This window comes from Ceratosolen solmsi, unplaced genomic scaffold (genome assembly GCF_000503995.2).
Source record: "Ceratosolen solmsi marchali unplaced genomic scaffold, CerSol_1.0 scaffold47, whole genome shotgun sequence".
Classification (NCBI taxonomy): Eukaryota; Metazoa; Arthropoda; class Insecta; order Hymenoptera; family Agaonidae; genus Ceratosolen; species Ceratosolen solmsi.
Genome location: NW_011948419.1, coordinates 10,438,172 through 10,457,781, shown reverse-complemented (window position 1 = coordinate 10,457,781; position 19,610 = coordinate 10,438,172). Strand labels below are relative to the sequence as shown.

Genomic DNA, 19,610 nt, shown 5'->3' with positions numbered 1-19,610 from the left:
AGAGTGTGTATGCTCTCCGTGATGTGGGTAGTGACTCCTTCCCTTCCGAGAAGTGCCGCTGTAGTAGTATGCGTGAGAGCCGCCGCTGTCGTACCGCTGCTGCTTTAGTAGGATTGGGTTGCAACTGCCTTAGTGTCGGCGCAAAAGAGCTGCTGCTGTCGCACCGAAGCTTGCTAAAGGGGGACCGTTTACTGTTACCTTAGGGTCGGTGTGATCCGTTAATTTATGCAGTATGATTCGATACTTTTACTCTTGATTAAGTTAGCACTAGCACGTTATTCGTTTAAGTTTGATTAACGGATTCTGAGAATGTGGCTTTACTATTGTATTATTAGATTGCTTGCTGTTTGAGCATTTACGTACGTGTGTATCTACAGTGAGTGATGACTGTAGAAAGAAGCTTGAAGACTGAATAGTGAACTTGCTGTGTTACTGCGTAATCGTTATTACGCTAGACAGACTACGACAGAGAAAGACTCGAGTGTGAGTTCTTCGTGTTGACTGCGTAATCATTGTTACGCTAAGTTAAGACAAAGACTAACTGGCGCGTGGAAAACGCAGCCCTTAAATATTCTAGTGGTAATTTTTAGGCGCCGGTAGCGATCTGGTGTCTGTTGCTTGCCGGTATTTGTCGTGACGTCAATAGACATAGTTTTTGTAAGTTTCATTGTTATAATTCTTCGAAATTATAGTCGTATAGTGTTTATAAACAACTGTTCGCGTGCTCATACTTCTCCCACTTTTGTATTCCGTTTTCAACGGTTTCAATTCGTAACAGATACTATATGAAACCTTTTAATTTTATTTCGAAAATAATTTATATTCAAAGTTTGTAAAGCGTAAATTTATTTAAAATTTTGTTTTAGAAATAATTCCGATTAACGAGAATTTTGAATAAACTAAATAAAATGTATTAAAAGAATATGTCGTTTTCTTGGAATTTCGAAAATTTAACGCTTTTAAATATTTTCATACGTTCAAAAATTATATTTGTGAATATTTTATATTTGAATAAATTCTTATGGTCCTTTTGATCTTTATGTCCAATCATTTCCTTACCTTAATATTAACGTATAAGAAAATTATAAGAGAATATTAGAAAGGTGTACAATTAAAAGTTGTTCTTTTTAATGAAAAAAGATAGATTTATGGAAAGGCGGTAATTACTTGTGTATAAAACTTATTTCATGATTATATATAATCAATTTAAATTCAATAATAAATATATTTTTATTAATGCTATAATTTTATACTGTAAAACAGTCAAAATAATTCTGTGTAAATAAAAAAGAAATTATAAAACACAATAAATTTATTTTGTCCAAAAATTTTAAACTATAATATAATATTAATTAAAAGTAATAGATTTTCAGTAATGAATATTTCTGTATAAAATGTATATATATTTATATTTAATTATATATGTAATAAATAAATTTTATATTACTATTTATGAATGACTATAGTTTTTAGTAAAATATTAGTAAACTAACAAGAATTGTAGTGTTCATTCAGAGCACAACAACGATCATAACCTCTCAAATGGTAATACTTAATAAATTATAATCTATCTTATTTCACAGTTAATCATATCATCACCTAATTGGAAAGAAATTGAAAATAAATGGAATAAACAGTAGTAAGAATTGTGTTAATTATTGAATCATTGTATTAACCCTTCCACTTGCCCACGCATTCTCCCACACAACATCTAGTGGTTTCTTAATTAATTCTACACGTTTGGTTCGACGAGCCGGATTAGTGGAATTAATTTTTATACAAACGGTCTAGGCATTTTGGTTTAGTAATCAAATTCGAATATACTATAATAGTAATTTACTGTGTTGTGTTATGTACTATAATATAATTTAATTATATACAAACATTTGATACAAATAATATTAAAATATTTGTATAATTATTATGTAGATTTTTATGCAATCCCTTATGTTTGACATGATTCAAAGTTTTATCTACTTTTATCTACTATCAATCCACTATATTACTTAAAATTAATTTTTAAATTTAAAGAGCTTATCCATTTATATATATATATATAAACAATTCATTATTTTTATTTTATTTGAAGGCAACAAATAAAATAATATATATTATATTAATGTAAGATTAATTTTAACCAAAATCAATAACCATTGCAATCGTAATAATATATTCTTTAAAAATAATTTTGCTTTTATACATTTATTTATTAACAACTATTAGTAATTATTTATAAATATAATATAAACACAGTATTTTTTATTTTACTTTTAGTTTTCAAATTAGTGATCATAAACTAATTCGTGTACTAAATTTTGAAAATTAAATGTCTCGTAATGCCAGCAAACGGTTTTATCGATTGGATAACCATCATGAGTTATTAGATAATATGAACTCTAATTATAAGATTCAACACGAAAATAGATGGAGCTTCGAGGCAGCTTGGGAGGCAGCGAATAAAGGTAGTACTTTAATAACAAGATTAGAAATTTAAAGAAACTATTTTTAGAATATTTTTATGTTTAGTCGGAGGAATTTATACTGTAATAAGGTCAAAAGCTTATATTTCTACTGAAGAAATGGGTGATCAGTATTGCTTATTAGGCCCGTATAAAGAATCATGTGCTAAAACTGAAGTCGAAGAAACAGATTTTCCTCAAAATAATTCTTTGCATAAAACTGTTACGATTTTACGTGATCAAGGATTTAAGGTAAGTAAAATAGAATCTATAAATCTCAGTCACTCAAATTATGGCTGCAAAATTTATATATCTTTTTATAAATGCATTATTTTTAGTGGCTATATGCTATAATTTAGAAAAAGTAAGAGAAACTGTAATCGAAATTATAAAAACGATAAGTTAGATAAGAAAGATAAGTTATTGAGAACAACAGCCTTATGCCTAAGATTTATTGCACGGCTGAGGAGAAAGCGTGAAGCTTCTGCACCCAATCAGACCAGATGTCAATAACTAATTGGAAAAAATTAAGGATTTTTTGGATAAAGGCAATTTACGCTGTCCATTGTTATAATGTACTTAAAATCCTTCAATCACAGGCATGTCTGCCGACTGGTCATGTGTTCCTCCGCCTGACAGTATACACAACTCACGTTGGCATAAATACGCTGACAATATTGAAGTCAAGAAACACGTATTGCAATGCATTGTCTGTGTACGACAAGGAGGAATTCGTTGTAAGAAAAAATAATAAGTCAATTGCCACTCTCCAGAATCACGCCATCAAGACCGTTTAAACATACAGGAGTTGATTATGCCGACCCTTAACAATAAAAACCAGGTAAGGACGGGCTGACGAAAGTTGCAACATTGAAAACAACTTGGACCCCTATGGTAAGACTTATGCATGCTGGCAGTACTACCAATTTCTAAAGGGGGAAAATGATCATCAATAGAATTGCTGATGGCGGGCGGAATGTTCGAAATTGTAAGAACTCTTCCCCAGTCGTGAGACTTCTGGAATACCCAAGTCGTTAAGCATCTGGCAAAAACATGATTCAGAGTTGTCGAAAACAAGTCATTAAGACATCTATAAAACTTATAAAATATGTTACACGATAAAATTGCAGTATACGGCATATAACTCATACGTTGTTATCAAATCTAGCTACAATATAGCTCGGATAGTGAAGCAAGAATGCTTCAACAAGTTCTCATGGTGAGGATGCAAGTAAGAGGTGATCTGATGGGAGACGCCAAGAGAAAGATAATTCGTAAAGACCATGCGGTGGTCGAGAGAATGCTTTTAACAATGACGTCGGCAAGGCGCAACTGCTTCTTTTTACAAAGAACGCCAAACGACAAGGATATAGACATAAATAGTAAAGCCCAAGAATAAGAGGCAAAAGCTAGTCGTATCCTACTCATAATACGTGCAAAATACACACTCAGCAGTGCCAAAAAAAGAAAAAGGGAACAAGGAAACAATGGCGCACAGAGCACAACACAAAGCAAAACCTACAATATGCCTCACGAGGCAAAGATCTGTAGAGCGACCGAGCGCACACAATCTATAGAAGTACAAGGGGCAAGTTTAGTTTCCACAAGATAGACCAACAAGGCGCCATACGCGGCAATATCTGCATATCAAGATTAAGTGCCACCAAGAATACACCTGCAGAACCTGCAAGGTAAGCAATAAGTTAATCGCTAGCTGTGTGCCACTACACGAAGAAGAGCTGGAATTTTTCGCCCTCACACTGCTACGTGTACAGTTACACCACCCCGCACGCCATATAAAGAGGGCCAGGAGATTTACGATGTGCTGCCTATACATGTAGTCCACGTTATCACCACGTGGCAGCCATAAAGGAACAACAAGATAGCTAAGATTCCATCATCAACTTTGAATCATTATAGTGTAATTTAACGGGATAACAGCAATAAGCACCAAGTAAAATAAATGTGTTAATTATTCAATACATGCACTATCCCTTCCATTTGCTCTCATTCCTCCCTCAACTATCTGGGAGCTTACTCTAAATGTAGACATTTTAGTCCTTCGAGCCGGATACTTTATTATTAGACAAGCTGTTAATATATGTTGTCATCAATGTTGTCTTATCGTACTATTATGTGTAATCGATTTTATCGATGGTAAGCTTATTTAAATCTCATTTGCTCTTTCGTTTTGTTTTTTTTATTTCGTGTTTGGTTTAATGTTTTTTGTTTACAGTTGATTCCTCGCATCATTTAATTACTTGCATATTTGTTTGTAATGTTTTTTTTTACATTTAATTCCTCACTGTACATGTATTTATCAATAGCCCATATTTTCCTCTGTTTGGAATTCTAGTCACCCGGTGGTCGAAGGACCAAGATGGTTGGATTAAACCATGTCCACCATTTTACTCATAGAACAGTGTGAATAAGTGAGAGGTTAATGCTTCAATTCAGTAATCAACACAATTGCTCTTCGTGTTATTTATTGAGTTTTAATTTACAAATATACAATTATGAATCTCCGTTGATGGTGAGAATAGTTGAGATTTCGCCGTTCCCTAGTAGTCTTACACGTGGAAGTAGCATGCACTTTAGCAAGTCGAGATTGTTCCCGGTAAATGAGAGAGCCTTGATCCAAAATGTAGCGATAGCCTGCAGTAGCGGTAGTAGTAATATCGTGTTCTCTTTGTGGCGGTTCCGATAATAGCAACTCGTTGAATACGCGCACGAAACTGAAGGTTTGTTCAGTCGGTGGCGGCTCTGCTGATAGAGAGCGACTGTTCCATAGTTATCCTGCTAAGAGAGACTGTGTTCCGTGGCATAGCGTCTTCACTAAGAGAGAGACAGCCTTCACTTGTCGCGTGCTTGCTTTATATCTACGCGACAGTTTAGTTAGACTAAAGGTTTAGAAGTTTCGAGAATTCTAGGAAAGCAAGCTTTAGAATGTTGGAGAAATCCAATCGTCGTTGGTATGCGGAGACTAGATAAACATTACTTGATGTTCGTAAGCAAAGGCTTTAGAATGATAGAGAAATTTCGCGAGCTAGCACGATTATAATTTTCCGAGAATTTGATTATATATATTAATTATATTTATTATGATAAGTTATAATCGTAGATTTGTTTTAAAATATATTTTTATAAGTATCTTTTCAAACTTATTTTGGAAACTTGATGTTTTGTTCATATTGATAGTTAGAGATATTCTATTCAAAAGATTTTTTATGTCATAAACTTATATTGATCGATCAAATTAAAAAATCCAAAAATTTATGAGTCTACTAATAATAACAAAATATCGGTATTTTGTTCCTACTCAACATTGGAGATCTTATAAAGTTGGCTTAATAGAAAGATATACACTTATGTCATTTTATTTTTTTCCTTACAATAAATATTATCTTCTTTGATAAAGGATCTAATTTCTCATCTATTGTACCTACTGTTATTTCTATCTTGAAGTATCTTATTTGATTACTACGTTATTGTGCTGCCTTACTAAAGACTTTTAATAAAAGTTTTGTGTATATAATAGAATATCCACGATGACATCGTAATGTTAAAATAATTTCAATAGAAAGATTCTTTTATATTAAAAAAGACTGTAAAAATTATAAGAATATAAAATTTTATTTATATAACAGAAACATAATTGTTGGTTTCAATGATTGGAACAAAAGTTATTGGAATGAATGTGCTGACAATCACAAATACATAAATGTCTTCTCGAATTAAGTTATATATGTATATATATACTTGCACAAAATGCAACTCGTCGTTCCGACTTGTTTTATCTAGGCCGGTTGGATGGTTATTGAGAGAGTATTACTAGAAGAGAGACACTTCAAAAAAGAGTAATATCACGAGAATACTACGAAAGAAAAACTATCAAGACAGTTAAATATCACGAGTGATAAGTATTAAGAGAGTTAAGTATCGAGAGTAAATAAGTATTGAAAATTGCGCCCCTTAAATACATTTGCTGACCATGAATTTGACGTGAACCCCTTCAAGATTTAAAAACAAAATTTATTTGTATCTTACATATTTTCAATTCTTAGATTTTGCTTAAATATATGCTAAAATTAAGAAAAAACTATTAATAACAATTTTGGAATAGAAGAATGACATGATTTTAATAAACTTTCAATAACTATATAACTGAACATTTAATGCTTGTACGGTTTTACAATAATCCTAGTTCATAATTTATTGAATACTGAATATATATACAAGACTTGAAAATTTTTATAACATTTAATAGTTTAATTGACTACTAATATTATATATATTACTTTATTATTATATAATATTATATATATTAAAATATTAGTATGTAACGGATTACATAAATATCTCATTTGAAATCATAAAATTTCTTTTCCATTCTTACTTTTTATAAAATTGCAATACATCCAAAGCATTAGGCCACATACATAACCTATTGTACAAATATAGAAACCAAAGAGCTGTATAATTTACGTACATTGAATATGTTACAACACAACTCAAATCTTATTATAAGAAACAGGCATTCAAGCAGTAAATATTAATTGAAAAGGTATAACTAAATTGTAGACTAATAGAATATTAATACAAGGAAAATTTATGAAATCAGCATATATACATATATATACTTTATTCGTCTAACTTTATTCGTATATTTATTTCTGGTTCAATATTAAAAAATTGATGAATTAATATTATGCCATTCTTTTTATTCATTTTTTATGAACTTTCATTTGCAAATTAACCAAAAAATATGTATATGTCAGTATGTAATATCTATTTGAATGTATAAATTTCATTATACACAGATCTAATTACATATAAAAATAAAAGGGAATAATATAAAAGTATAATTTTAATTACCAACTTAAAATGGTTAAATATTTTAATGTTTAAAATTTATTGTAAAAATAAATCGATTTGTATGTTAGAAGAATAGATACACGCAATTCATGTGCAGTATATAAGTAAATTCATATCTATTTACATATAGGTTGAAATATTTTGGAAATATAAATAATAAGAAAAAAATTATTTCAAGTAAATATTCGTAAGTAAGTAATAGTACAAAAATATCGGATATCATTTGTTATACATTTTCTGGTTGCTAATTTTTATAAGGTAAAATGTAGTGCGTAGTATTCAATATTATGTCAATGTTTATTATTTGTAAATTTAAAATTGATCATTAATTGTATATATACTTTATCGCAAACACTGATATGCAATAATACGCATAATAAAATAACGAATATTAATAATATTTTTAAGCTTTATATATTCTTTAATTTAAAAATATGTAATTGTTTAATATCTTTATGCGTAAATTTGATGTAAAATGTGAAAACATAAAATTAATGGAGAAAAGGAATCAGTAATTTTTATATTATACAAATATTTTATTTACTTTAAAATTATATTATTTAAAAAAAAACATACAATGAAATATTTAATAAATTCCAATTAATAATTTTTATAATTTAATATTTAAATATCTATTTATAAAATTCTAGACCATTTTTTAAATATTATAGTTTTAATGAACTGCAATGAATTTCATTATATAAAATTTTAATTTTTATACATAATCTGGAGATTTAAATCGTTAACTTTTTGAATATGTATTAAATGACTTTTTTGTTAATTTAATAATGTATTTTCAGATAATCACAGGAAGGTGGCTAGTAGATGGTAACCCACAAATAATTTTATTTGATATTGGTAGTGCAGCATGGAAATTAGATGAATACAAACAAGAGCTTTGGAATAGTTGTAATTTAGGTATTCCACACTTAGATGTTGAGGCCAATGATGCAATAATATTTGGTTATCTCGTTTGTCAATTTATAATTGAATTTAGGTATGTTATATTTATTAAATATAATATATGTAACCCCTTCTATTTCAAAACACTTTAAATTATAAAAATATATCCAAAATATAACCAAAATGTCTGGGATCAGACTAAAAGCTTCCCTGTGATGGTGGATGGAGGCTTGCTAGCAAATGGAAGGGGCAATGCAATAATTCAACATTGCCTTTTGAGTGTAGTGTCTTTCTCTTCATTGAATTTAATAAATATAATAAATAGTCAGTGATCTATGTATGTCGAAATGAATGTATGATACAATGAATGGATAAGAGTTTCTTCAATTAATATTAGCGACGAGAATTTTGTAAGTGTATTCTTGATAGCCTGGAGCTTGATTCTCTTCCTTATAATTCGTAGTAGTAGTGGGAGACTCGCGCTAGTAGGGGCAGCGATGGTGCCTCCTTAGCCGCTGACGTAGGATGAGCGCTGTAGCGGTCTGGTGGTGGGAGGATGTCCGTGTGACGTCACAGCTTGACGGGTGGGAGGTATACTCATACTGTATACCGGGATATAGGTGGTTGGCTGTATGTTAGTGTTGTTGCTTACGTAGTTGACGGGAGCCGTGTATTAGTGAGCTGTAAGAACGTGTGTAATAGCGTAGCTTACGTGTGTTAGAGTCGATCTCTGTAGTAGTAAGCCGAATGAGCTTGGTTTACGTTTGAGTTGGAGTCGATCTGTACGATATGCAGTCTGGAGCCGATCTGTAGAATGGCGATCCTGTCTGGATGAATGCTTGATTGAACTAGTAAGAGGGCGAGAGCGTCAAGCGTATCTCCTTAAATATCCTAGTACAGGCTTGCGATTCCGGCTAATTCTGGATCACTCTTGTTATGCTAATTATTAGAGTGACGTCACTAGAGTCTAGCCTTAGAGAGTTCGTCGGTCCTTGTTAATCGGAATTGAAATGTAATATTCGACTATTTTGAGTAGTGAGGTTTCCCGATTTCGTAGAATTGTGTTTATGACTCGGCACGCAAATGTTTCTAACTAAGCACAGGTGTCTTTGCCTCTCCCACTTTGTATACCGCATAAAACTGCTGTAATCCGTAACATTCCGCCCGCCATCATCAAGTCATTGATGATTAAAATACGTGTCTTTGATGGGAACTGGCAGAGTTGCAAGGATGTGAATTGGTCTTGTGATTGTCGAAGAGGTGGTTTTTAGTGTTACCACTCTAGTCAGTCCATCTTTTCCAGGGTGTAGTTTCATGACTCTGGTGAGTGGCCACTTGCATGGTGGTTGTCGTTGATCTGTGATGAGGACTAGCAATCCAACTTTGATCGTATTGCTTTGGTGATGCCACTTGGAGGTTGAGAGGTATTGCTGTAGATAATGTTTTGTCCATTGCTTCCAGAACTGTTGGACTCTTAGTCTTGTTGTTACTTAGACTGTCGGACTTAACTGTTGACTTAACTTAACTGTTGGAACTTAGACAGAACTGTATAAATTGCCACTTTGATATTATCGATACGTTTGAATCACTTGCTGATGGATCTGGTAGGGTGTTGAGGGGTTCTCCTATGAGAAAGTGGCCTGGAGTGAGGCAGAGCAGTCAGGGTTGTCCGTCAATGGTTGTATTGGGCGTGAATTCAGGATGACCTCTATCTAAGTTAATAGCGTCGTGATTTCTTCAATGGTGAATGATGCGTCTCTTGTTGTTCGATTGATATGGAACTTGATGAATTTCACTGCGGCTTCCCATTATCCTCCCATGTGGGGGGCTGCAGGTGGATTGAATTCCCACTGTGCATGGTCTTCCATGAGTGTGGTTGTGATGTGATAGTGTTCCTTTGTGCGCTGAATGAAAAGTTTTCTCAATTCCTTGTCAGCTCCGATGAACGTTGTTCCGCAGTCAGAGTGCATGACCTGTGGGATGCCTCTGCGACTTCAAAATCTTCGATATGCTGCAATGAATCCCTTTGCTGAGTAATCACCTACTTCTTGAATATGCACTGCTGAGGTCGCGAGGCATACAAATACACGAATCCAGGCCTTATTGGTTTTTGCTCCTCGACCCTTCCACATTCTTATGATAATAGGGCCAGCGTAGTCCACCACAGTGTGGGCGAATGGTCGCGGTGGCGTTACTCTCGAGGAGGGCAATTGTCCCATTAGTTGGCTGGCGCGAATTCCTCTTTGTTTTGCACAAGGAACGCATCGTAGAATGTGTAATTTTACAGCTGATCGTCCTCCAATGATCCAGTAATTTTGTTGAGTGTATGAAAGTGTAATTTGGATGCCTCCATGGAGTGTTCTGAGATGTGCTTGTTCGATTATGAGGTTCGTGAGTTGCGATTGTCTCGGGAGAATGGCTGGGTGTTTTTTGTTTTCTGATATTGACGCGTTCATTAGTCATCCGCCGACTCTTATGATTCCGTGTGCGTCGATGGAAAGCGTATGATGGGGGTAGTCCTGTTGTTTGCATATCCAAGTTAGTATATCTACAATGTCTGGATTTAGGTGGGCGCCAGTGTGCATTATGTTATTTAATGATCGTCCTGTTGATGATGGGCTTGATCCGTTAAAGACGACTCGTAGCTTGGTAGTAGAATTTCTGGTTTTAGCACACCATGGTGCGGCAGATAGTACGCCTTTTTGTTGGACGAGTAATTCGCTGGTAGTCTTCATTCATATTCTCGTATTCTGTCATGAATTGAATATATAACATGCGATAATTGTCGTCCTTTATGAACCGTTTTTGTATGCGTACCAGGCATTGATAGATATGATATGATAGAGCAGTAATGTTTTACTTGCAGTAGTGAAGAATTTCTCTTGCACTCAATGATCTGCTTACACTGTGTTGTTACCCTATGATTGTTTTCCTTTGTGTGGTAGTATTGGATGTATGCACTGATTTCCACTTATCCGGCTCGAAGGACCAAAATATGAAATTAATTTCTAATATTTATGTTAAAAATACATCAGTAATAGTTTATTTCAAAACGAATTGACAAATAACGTTTAAAATATTTGAGAGCATAAATTCAATAAAATTACGTAGCTAAATAGTTAAATCTTATTTAACAAGTTCAAATTTAATGTAATTAAAAGTAATATATTATTTTCCGAAATTAATTTTTCAGAATTTATATAATAGTGAAACATAAACTGGTACTATTAGTATTTAAAGATTAATCAACTATAGAAAGTATAAATCTGGCAACAACAAAATTATTTGCCGTTTATTAAATAAGAATACAAATAAAAAAGAGAGATATATATATATATATATATATATATATATATATATATATATATATATATATATATATTGCTAATAAATAGTTTGAAAAATGTGTTAGTATTGTAGTAAATTAAAATTGTCTATTTTACATTTTTTTGTACGTACTTCCCACTTGTTAACATTTATAAATATTATAAAAGAAGTTTTATTATAAATAAGATTATCTAAAAATTAAATAAAGTATATTATAAATATTGTCATTATCATTGTCGTTTCATACAAATGAGACAGATTTACTTGAATAACAGTATAATTAAATTAAAAATATTTTTTTCTCGCGGCCTCTTATAAATGAAACAAAAACTTACAGTTTATCAATAAATAAATTTATATTATTAATTTCAACAGGCTTGTAGCTCACTGTAAATTTCTCAATCGATCAGTTACCAGTTATTACGCTATACAGCCAGTAAATCCCGTAATATACCAGTCAGTTATATGCATTGTACTTACATAATTCAGGCAGACTCTGCAGCGATAATCTATTCAGCCATTATATTTAATAACTGTTTAAGTGCGTAATGATTGAAATAGTCAAGAGTGCTGATTGCATTTAAAAAATAACACGAGTATAAAAAGCGCAATGTCTAAGCACTCATCACAGGATCCGGTAAGACAACTGAATTTCTGTGAATAACGCATGAATCGCGAAGCTCCCGCGAGCGGCTTGAAGTATACGAAAAACACCAGTCAGAAGGGCATTTACTGGATCGCGAAGCTCCCGCGAACGGCTTGAAGTGCTAAAAGCACTAAGCCAACAAGGCGTCTCTCAATACGTTACCATCACGTGGTATTACACGAAGAAGTACGAGAGATTTACGACCTCTTACTTCCAATGTAACTATTTACCGCCAAGCACAGTATGTCAACAGGATCAGGGATTTACGACCTCTTACCTCGATACATAGTGCATGCTAACTCCACGTGGCATCTACCACTGAATGTAAGATCTCACAGGTTCTCAACACTATCTTAGAATCATTATTATTGTGTAGTTTATAAAATAAAAGGCAATAAACAGCACGATAAGCAAATGCATGCAATTATTAAATAAATACGCTATCCCTTCCACTTGACCGCAATCCTCCCGTCGAACATCTGGAAGCTTATTCTAATACTCTACAAGTGCATAAGACTAATATTTACTTTTTTGTATTTATTACTTATCGATTTTATTATCAGAATTTATTGTTTTATAAATAAATATTTAATCATATAAAAATTAAAATATCAATTAAATAGTTGTTGGGGATTGAACAATCTAACAAAAAAATAATTTATTGTTTGTTATAATACGATTCCGATACATTATATTAAGCTTAAGGCGTAATAGTTGCAACAAAAGAATAGCAGAACAAAAGAAGCTTCTCAAACGTACTAAAGCTTGCTCTCGGAGTATTCACTAGAACTTCCAAGAATTACAACGCTAAATGTACGCAGTCATATATAAGGAGCAACGAACGGAGAAGAAAATCAGTCTTGTTGACTAATTCAAGTGAAATTAAAGGCAATCATACAAGTAAAATTCGTTTATATTGATTATTCTATATTGCTGGCCAGTTATTGGTGCGTCCTCAGCAACGTGACGATAGACAGACCGCTTTGAGGGTAACGACATAGACTGGCATCTCCAGCAATTTATTAATACTACACATAATTTTTTGCGGCCCGCGTCAAGACTATCGATTAGACCCCTGCAATTTGTTTCTTATCAGACCGCTAAAAAGGGCGCCGATAATCCGGAATAGTCTCCAATACCTTCACGAGCCGGACAATGCTCGGCAAAATCTATCGCCGATTCAAACGCCTAAACAGTCGCGAGCCGGACAACGTTCAGTAAATTCTATCGCCGATTCAAACGACTAGGCATTCGCGAGCCGAACAACGCACCGCAAATTTTATTGCCTAATTAGTCGTTAAGAAAGTCGTAAGACCGACAGGGCTCTCTGGAAAACCATTGCCTAATGATTCACGAACCGGAGAGACTCCTTTAAAATAAGGACTAAATCGCGTGCTCAGTACTCCCAACTCACCCTTCAGCCTTGCACTCCCGGACAATGTTCTATAGTTCATGGTCAACTGGCTAATCACTACGAACTCAACAATTCTCACTACAATCAGTAACACCAACACTACTGTAACAACTGCTTAAATAAAGGTCACTATAAACCAATTGTGTTTACTTTAAATTGATGCATTAACCTCTCACCCCCCGATTAAACCGGCGGTACGGTCTAATCCACCCACCGTGATATGCGATCAAACTGGTGGCTGGAATTCCAAACAATAGTACTAAATACTATAAATATATAAATAAATCTAAATTTAGTCTTTTTAGATTAAAAAAAAATACTGAGAGTTGGTTGAAGCTCTAGATTACTTTCGTGAGAAGCATGTCGTTCGCAAAATACTTAAATTATTCATTAAAACATTTTTTTAAATTTATTTGCTTTTTAATATATCAATTAGATCTTATAACATAATATCTCATATATTTCTAAAGTAATTGAAATACAATTTTTAAGAAATTACGCTTCATTGATATTTGTTTTAAATTTAATACAACATATAATTCAAATAAATAAATGCTGTTTGAAGAATAGAAAAATCAATTTGTTCAATGAAATAATAAAACTAAAAGAAAAGATTATAAACGTCATTAGATTACAGAACATTGTTATATTAATTTTTAAACTATTTTTAATTATTTTGTCAAAAAAAACTAAACTAATTAATATTCATTAAAATAAATAGTTTGTAAATTATTAATTGATGAAGATTTATTGACATACATAATAATCAAATTAACAAACATGGAAGAATTTTAATAACAGAATTTTAAAAATCCAGTAAGATGTAAATAATGTTGTTATTCAAAAAAAGAATTAGAAATACGAACACATTTATTTTTCTTTCATTTGATACTTAAAGATGGATATATATATTGAAACAGTAACAAATTTTTATTGCAATCTATAAAAAAATTAAATTTGTATATTTTATTTATAAAAATATGTAGAATAATATTAAATTTTATATAAAACAGTCATTTTGTATGAGTGAGATAATAAAAAAGAAAAAAACCTTCATAACATAAAAAAGTATTTTATTTCTTTATTCTTCCATTGAGAATTATTATCATTATTATGTATTATGTAATGTATAAAATATTTATATTATTTTTGTTTTTCCACTATTACTATAGAATTTTATTTGTGCTTATTATTGTTCATGTGAGTAAAAATGGATTTTCTTTTAATAAACAATAAGCTTACAAACAAATATACTTTTTAAGTATATAAATGTTAAGAAGAGCTTTTATGAACTAATACTGCAAAGTGAATAATTAGCTTATTTCTGAAGATTTTTTGTTATTTATCTAAGGTATAATGGTATAAAAAAATATGTAATTCAGATATTCATAATAGCCCTTCTTTTTATTTTACAATATTACGTCATATATGTGTAAATACTAATAATATATTTATTAATAATAATTAGTAATTTATTCATATTCAACATTTCTAAGGATTTTTCAAAATATTTTTGATACCATATTTATATATAAAATGACAATTTTATAAACCATTCTATTAACATTTTTATTGACTTATATATTATTTATTAATTCAATTTTCAGAAAAATCTCAGAAAATGTTTTATCGTTTGAACCACATATTGTTCTTCATTGTCATGAATGGCAAGCGGGAGTTGGATTAATTGCCTTACGAACAAGGCATATTAATATTGCTACAATTTTTACAACACACGCTACACTTTTAGGAAGATATTTATGTGCAGGCAAAACTGATTTTTATAATAATTTGAATAAGGTAACTATTGCGAGTATTTTAATTAGATTTGACTTTTTCCATTTAGTGTATAATATACTTATTGGTTGTCAAAATAATATATTCTTACTAAATAGTTTAATGTTGACGAAGAGGCTGGAAAACGTCAAATATACCATAGATATTGTATGGAACGCGCTGCAGCTCATCTATCACACATATTTACTACAGTATCTGATATTACTGGACTCGAAGCAGAACATTTACTGAAAAGAATTCCGGATCTCATAACACCTAATGGATTAAATGTTAAAAAGTTTTCAGCTTTGCACGAATTTCAAAATCTCCATGCTGTTAATAAAGAAAAAATTCATGAATTTGTTAGAGGACATTTTTATGGGTTTGTACACTAGTAATTATCTGTATTTATTCTTATTTTATATATAAAACTACATGTACGCAGTATTTGTAATATATAGGATAATATTTAAATTTATAAAAAGTAAATAAAATTTAATTAATGTGTAATAATGTATAATCGACGCAGTCAAATAAATTGCGTTAATTTTGAAACATTTCTTGATTTTTTAATTCTTTCTAATATTTTTTTTACTTGTAATGGTAAAAATTTAATTATACGCGTTTTTTTCACAAACCACAACTTTGTTTCTCGTGCAATAACTTGAATATCTTAAGTTTCTTAAAACTATTAAGTTCTTCATCCATAAAATCTTCGGTAAATTAGTATTTCGTTTCATTCATTTACCTGTTTTATAGTTTACATCGTGTCTGAGGTCCTTTTGGAGCCATATATGGAATTCAATTAACCACAGAAAGTATATTGTAAATTTATCTGAGAAAGGTATATTTTTATGACCTTTACCATCTCTTATATATAACTGTGTTTTTCAGGTAACTTTTACCATGAAATTTTTCACATCAAGTTTTAATAATGTTTTTATGCAACTATGAAATGGATCTTGTGGTGACAGAAAATGTTTTCGAATAATTTAAAGTTCTTTTACTAAATATCTTTTAGATGTATTAAAAAAATTTATTTCTGATTTCTGTACACTACTCATAGCTTTCAGTATATATATATAAAGTTTTAGTCCATAAAATTAGATCTTTGGTACTTAATAAAATTAATCGATATTAAACAGTCATTGAATTTATTTGTTTAGTAATCAATTTCATTTTATCTGGTATTTATGTTTTGATTAAATATTTTTTAATAAGCCTTCACAATTTTATTTTTTTAATGTCTTATACTGATGATGATTCTATTTGCCAACATCAATTTAATCACTTTTATAAATAATAACTACAATGAAATAATGAAAATACAATTGCTCCGTTCAAATAACTTATTCATAATGAATTTATCAACATATTTATTTAATATTTATTTAATACAATTAGTCTTTGTGAAATCGATTCTTAATTGGTTATTATAAATTAATTGAATATATGTGTCTATGTTATGCTTTTGTTTCAAAAATAAGAATAGTAAAAGTGTTTATTACTTAAAAGTATTATTCTATTATATTTGAGTTTATTTAAGAAAAAAAAACAAATATGAAATTGTAATATTACATAAAAAAATATGTTATTTCAACATATTTTTAATATCAATTGAAAAGCCTCTTAATTGATAAAATAATTAATTAATGTAAATAATGAATTATGAGAAATATGAGACTGAAAGCCATTATATATTGTTTATAATTTACAAATTATATATAAAAATATCACAGTAAATGCATATAAATCTCTAGTATAATTAATAATGTAGAAAATCTAATGAAACATAATTGATTAATAAAAAGTACAGTTTCTTTTTTTTCATTAATTATAAACCAATAAGTATTTATGCAAGTATTGTAAATAACGATTATTTAAAGTATTTGAAAAAATAAAATCTAAAAATTTATGATACTATAATAAATATGTTTATTTTAATGAAATTATTTTGATAACACTGAAATGAATGAAAATGATAGTTTTGAGGGATCAAAAAAATTAAATTAAAAAATAAATTTAGAATAACAGATTAACTATCAATTAAGAAATTTTGTTATTTTATTTTAAATGCCACTAATATTTAAATAGGTAACTCCATTTATAAAACTTTTTTTTAATTAAATTTTTCGTTAAAAGGATATCAAATAAAAATTATTGTACAGAATAATTTTTGTTTAATGTAAAATGAATGATCGACTTTTTAGCAAAAAACTTTTAAAATATATCTAAAAAGTTGTACATAATTATAATTACAAATCATTAAAAGAGTTGATAGGCATGATTCAAAGAACATAAAATATGAAATCATAATTAATATATAATTGAGTTTAAAATTTATCTTAAATATATTAATTATAAAATGTGTCAATGTTGCATTTACTATTTAAATACCTGTTTTAATACGTAATATTGCCATCGAACTTTAATATATTGCTAAAATAATTGTAAAAATAATAAAAATAATTAAGATAAAAGTAAAGAGTACTTAGAACGTGAAGATGAAATAGAAAATTATAATGCACTATTTGTAAAGTAACTTATGTTACATATTAAATTAGTAAAGGTAAACATTCACAAATACCGAATAAACTAGAACTCGCCTTTAAAAAGTATATTTCTATACATTCTGTTGATTACCTATTGATATTGTTAATTCGCTAAGAATTTTTAAAATTTGTTAACTTAATAAAGTACTGTACACTATCTTGTTTTGCATTCAAAATTAAAAGAATGATCATATATGAATCCTACAACCTTAAATTTTTTCCATTGACAAAAATATATTTAAAACAAATATGTTTACTGCTAGAATTAGGCCAAATATCGTTGTTGTAAAATAATAAATTAATAATAAACAAATTTAGAAATTATGCAGGTATTTCTAATAATTTATTAACCCTGATAACATAAGATTATTGTAATTACATATACTAAAATAGAATAAAATATCTTTTAACGTATGTATAAATCATAAATCTTTATATTAAAAAAATCTAAAAATTATAAATAATACTAATAAATTATATATTGTCTCATCTCAAGTATATTTATTTAAATTCATCATATATAACTAATGGGAAGCGAAAGTCATAGGTGCTTTCAACCCGTAAAATTAATAAGTACATCAAATTCTTTTACAATTTCGTATACACCAAATACTAATTACGGTACATAATTCTTCTTTTATCAAACTAATTTTTTAGTAAATTCTAAATGAATTAAGATTCTGTCTCAGAGATTTTAAACAAATATTTGTTTAGATTACGAAAAATCGTAGATAAATTTTTACATCGAAAATAGATACTAGACTATTTGCAATAACTAATATATTTAATAAATATTATGGTCGAAATTGTTTTAAAATGATATTTAAAAATAATAAATATAGAATTTGTATTTTTTTATTACTATTTATGAACTATAAAATATTAACCAAAATAAATAATTCATACAAATGTCTGCATTAATAATACAATATAGAACTTAATGCAACTTCTGATTTGATAATTCTAAGTATGAAGTTTGAATAAGCATTTTTTATTAGCACAATCACTGTTAATAAATTTATCAAAATTATTCATCAGCTGTCTTTAAAATCACTATTATAAGAATGAATCTGCAAATTAATACTGTTCTACTAATTTATTAATGAACATTTATTATGATTCATTATTTTAATTAAATTATTAAAAAATGTGAATATTGAAAAACGCAATCAAATTATTACTTCTATATTTTACACTTAATTTTTTTTTTTGTAACTATATTAGTATTTTTTAATATGAATGTTTAAATTAAAATATAGGTATATTATCTTTATTTGGCAATAGTTATTAGAATAAAATTATTAAAAATTTGAAACGTACTTTATGCCTATACTTGAATTCGACGAAAATGATGCACCGTCATGTAAATTTTATTTTCCATCGACAAAAAAATTTGACGTTAACCCTTAACTCATCCTGTTAATAATATATAGTTTAATATACTCATTTATAGAATTTCATTACTTTTGAAATACATTTCAATTTACAGTGATTATTGTATATGTCATTTTATACTCACTAACTACAAGTCTATTTTTATTATAAGCATTTATAATAAAGATACAGATACATATTTTAAATTATCTATAATATGAATATTTATTGCATTATTTAAAATTTTTTAATAGTATGTTTTTAGTAAAACGTAATATAAAAAA

The 19,610-nt window shown here is 29.4% G+C and overlaps 1 protein-coding gene across 3 annotated transcripts in view; it reads left to right on the top strand.

Moving 5' to 3' along the window:
* The window catches only part of GlyS (glycogen [starch] synthase), a 41,271-nt gene that overhangs the window by 5,450 nt on the left and 16,211 nt on the right, over positions 1-19,610 (top strand). For all 3 annotated transcript variants that reach the window (XM_011497731.1, XM_011497730.1, XM_011497732.1), the window contains exons 2-6: positions 2,275-2,462; positions 2,527-2,711; positions 8,135-8,331; positions 15,232-15,424; positions 15,520-15,782. In XM_011497731.1, coding sequence (XP_011496033.1) covers positions 2,327-2,462; positions 2,527-2,711; positions 8,135-8,331; positions 15,232-15,424; positions 15,520-15,782 — 974 coding nt within the window. In that variant the 5' untranslated portion in view covers positions 2,275-2,326. The remainder of the gene's footprint in view (positions 1-2,274; positions 2,463-2,526; positions 2,712-8,134; positions 8,332-15,231; positions 15,425-15,519; positions 15,783-19,610) is intronic.